Source organism: Aureococcus anophagefferens, assembly GCF_000186865.1.
Source record: "Aureococcus anophagefferens unplaced genomic scaffold AURANscaffold_15, whole genome shotgun sequence".
Lineage (NCBI taxonomy): Eukaryota > Pelagophyceae > Pelagomonadales > Pelagomonadaceae > Aureococcus > Aureococcus anophagefferens.
In genome coordinates this window covers 331545-333206 of record NW_008705575.1, presented here as the reverse complement: position 1 = coordinate 333206, position 1662 = coordinate 331545, and the positions used below count along the sequence as shown (strand labels likewise).

Sequence of the window (1662 nt, the reverse complement as noted above, 5' to 3'; positions counted from 1 at the left end):
ACTCAGATTCTGATAGCCTGGATTTAAAGTCAACATTTTTGTTGAACTTCAGCACTTTTGTTGAAGTTAAATCTTGCGATTTCCTGACCCGAACCAGCGACCGCGCGCAAAAAGTCATCGCAAACGTGCAATTAACGCGTGAATATCATCGAGCTTGCTTTGATACGACCATAACCCAATTTTGGCCGTGATTTCAGCCCGCGGACCTCCGCGACACCGCGCGCGGTCGACGTACAGCCTCTATGGACGACTAATGACTCTGGCTCCGCCGGCCGGAATTCGATGATTGATCTTTATTAATATTTCGTACGGGTGCACCTAGATGTACGTTGATCGGGGCACTGCTGTCACACGGTCCCGGCCTCGCCGCGGACGCTGAATGGGCCGAGCACGCGACTACTGAACCGACTTCCGCGGCAGGCGAGAGTCGGCGACGGCACGCTTCGTCGCGACGGCCTCACTACTGAAGCCTCACTCCACCATGGAGGCCCTGCTTACGAAGCTTCCGCTCCTGATCCTTACTAACTAGATCTCAGGATCCTAGACTTAACTAGGTGACGCTTTGGCATCGCATCGCCGCAAGCCCAGCCGGCCCTCAGTTTTGTTGGCGACTGAGACGTGATGAGCGGCGTCTGGGACATTCAGACGACGTGTGTGAGAGTGCGGAGGGCCTGGGAATGCGGCGGAGACGGCGGGCGGCGTGGGGACCGGCTGCGAAGCGTGGAGACGCGCCGCGCCGCTTCGGCGAGCGTGCGCTGCCATTCTCGTGCGGCAGCCTCGGCAACGCGGCCCCCGCCGCTCCGCGGGGCCGCCGCCGCCCCGCCGCCGTGCCGCCGCCGTCGCCGGGACTGAGAGCTCGGTCGTAAGCGACGCACGCCGGAGCGCCGCTCGCCCCCTGCGCGCGCCGACGGCCCCGAAGCCGCTCGCCGCCGCCGAGACCGGGGCGAGAGCGACGCGACGCACACCCCTGAAACGAACGCGCCGCCTGACCTGCTTCCCCTATCAGGTAAACCATGGTCAAGCACAACAACGAGGTGCCCAACCAGCACTTCCACAAGAAGTGGGCGAGCTCGTCGCGGGGCCCGCTCAAGGTCATCACCTGGTTCGACCAGCCGGCGAAGAAGCAGATCCGGCGGCAGAAGCGCGCGGCCAAGGCCGCCGCCGTCGCGCCGCGGCCCGTCGCGCGCCTGCGCCCGGTCGTCCACTGCCCGACGCAGAAGCACTGCGCCAAGGTCCGCCTCGGCCGCGGCTTCAGCCTCGCGGAGCTCAAGGCCGCGAAGATCCCCGTGCCCCTGGCCAAGACCATCGGCATCTCCGTCGACAGCCGCCGCACGAACAAGAGCGCCGAGTCGCTCGCGGCCAACGTCGCGCGCCTCACGGAGTACAAGGCCAAGCTCGTCCTCTTCCCGAAGAAGGGCACCAAGGCCAAGAAGGGCGACACGGCCGACGCGGCCGCGCGCGCCGCCGCGACGCAGTGCGCGGACAAGGTCCTCATGGCGCCCGCCAAGGCCGCCGCCGCGCCCGTCGAGTTCGTCGCCGTCACGGAGGAGATGAACAACTTCAAGGCTTACTACGCGCTCCGCGAGGACCGCAACGAGAAGAAGCTCGCCGGCCTCCGCGAAAAGGCCAAGAAGGCCGCCGCCGAGGGCAAGAAGTAGGCGC

The 1662-nt window shown here is 65.5% G+C and overlaps 1 protein-coding gene across 1 annotated transcript; it reads left to right on the top strand.

Moving 5' to 3' along the window:
- Positions 1 to 1013: 1013 nt before the first annotated feature.
- Positions 1014 to 1445, top strand: AURANDRAFT_7898 (hypothetical protein; the record flags this gene model as incomplete). Its single annotated transcript, XM_009040551.1, has 1 exon — positions 1014 to 1445. A coding segment is annotated over one exon (432 nt), but the record flags the coding sequence as incomplete, so codon positions are not given.
- Between the last annotated feature and the right edge of the window lie 217 nt (positions 1446 to 1662).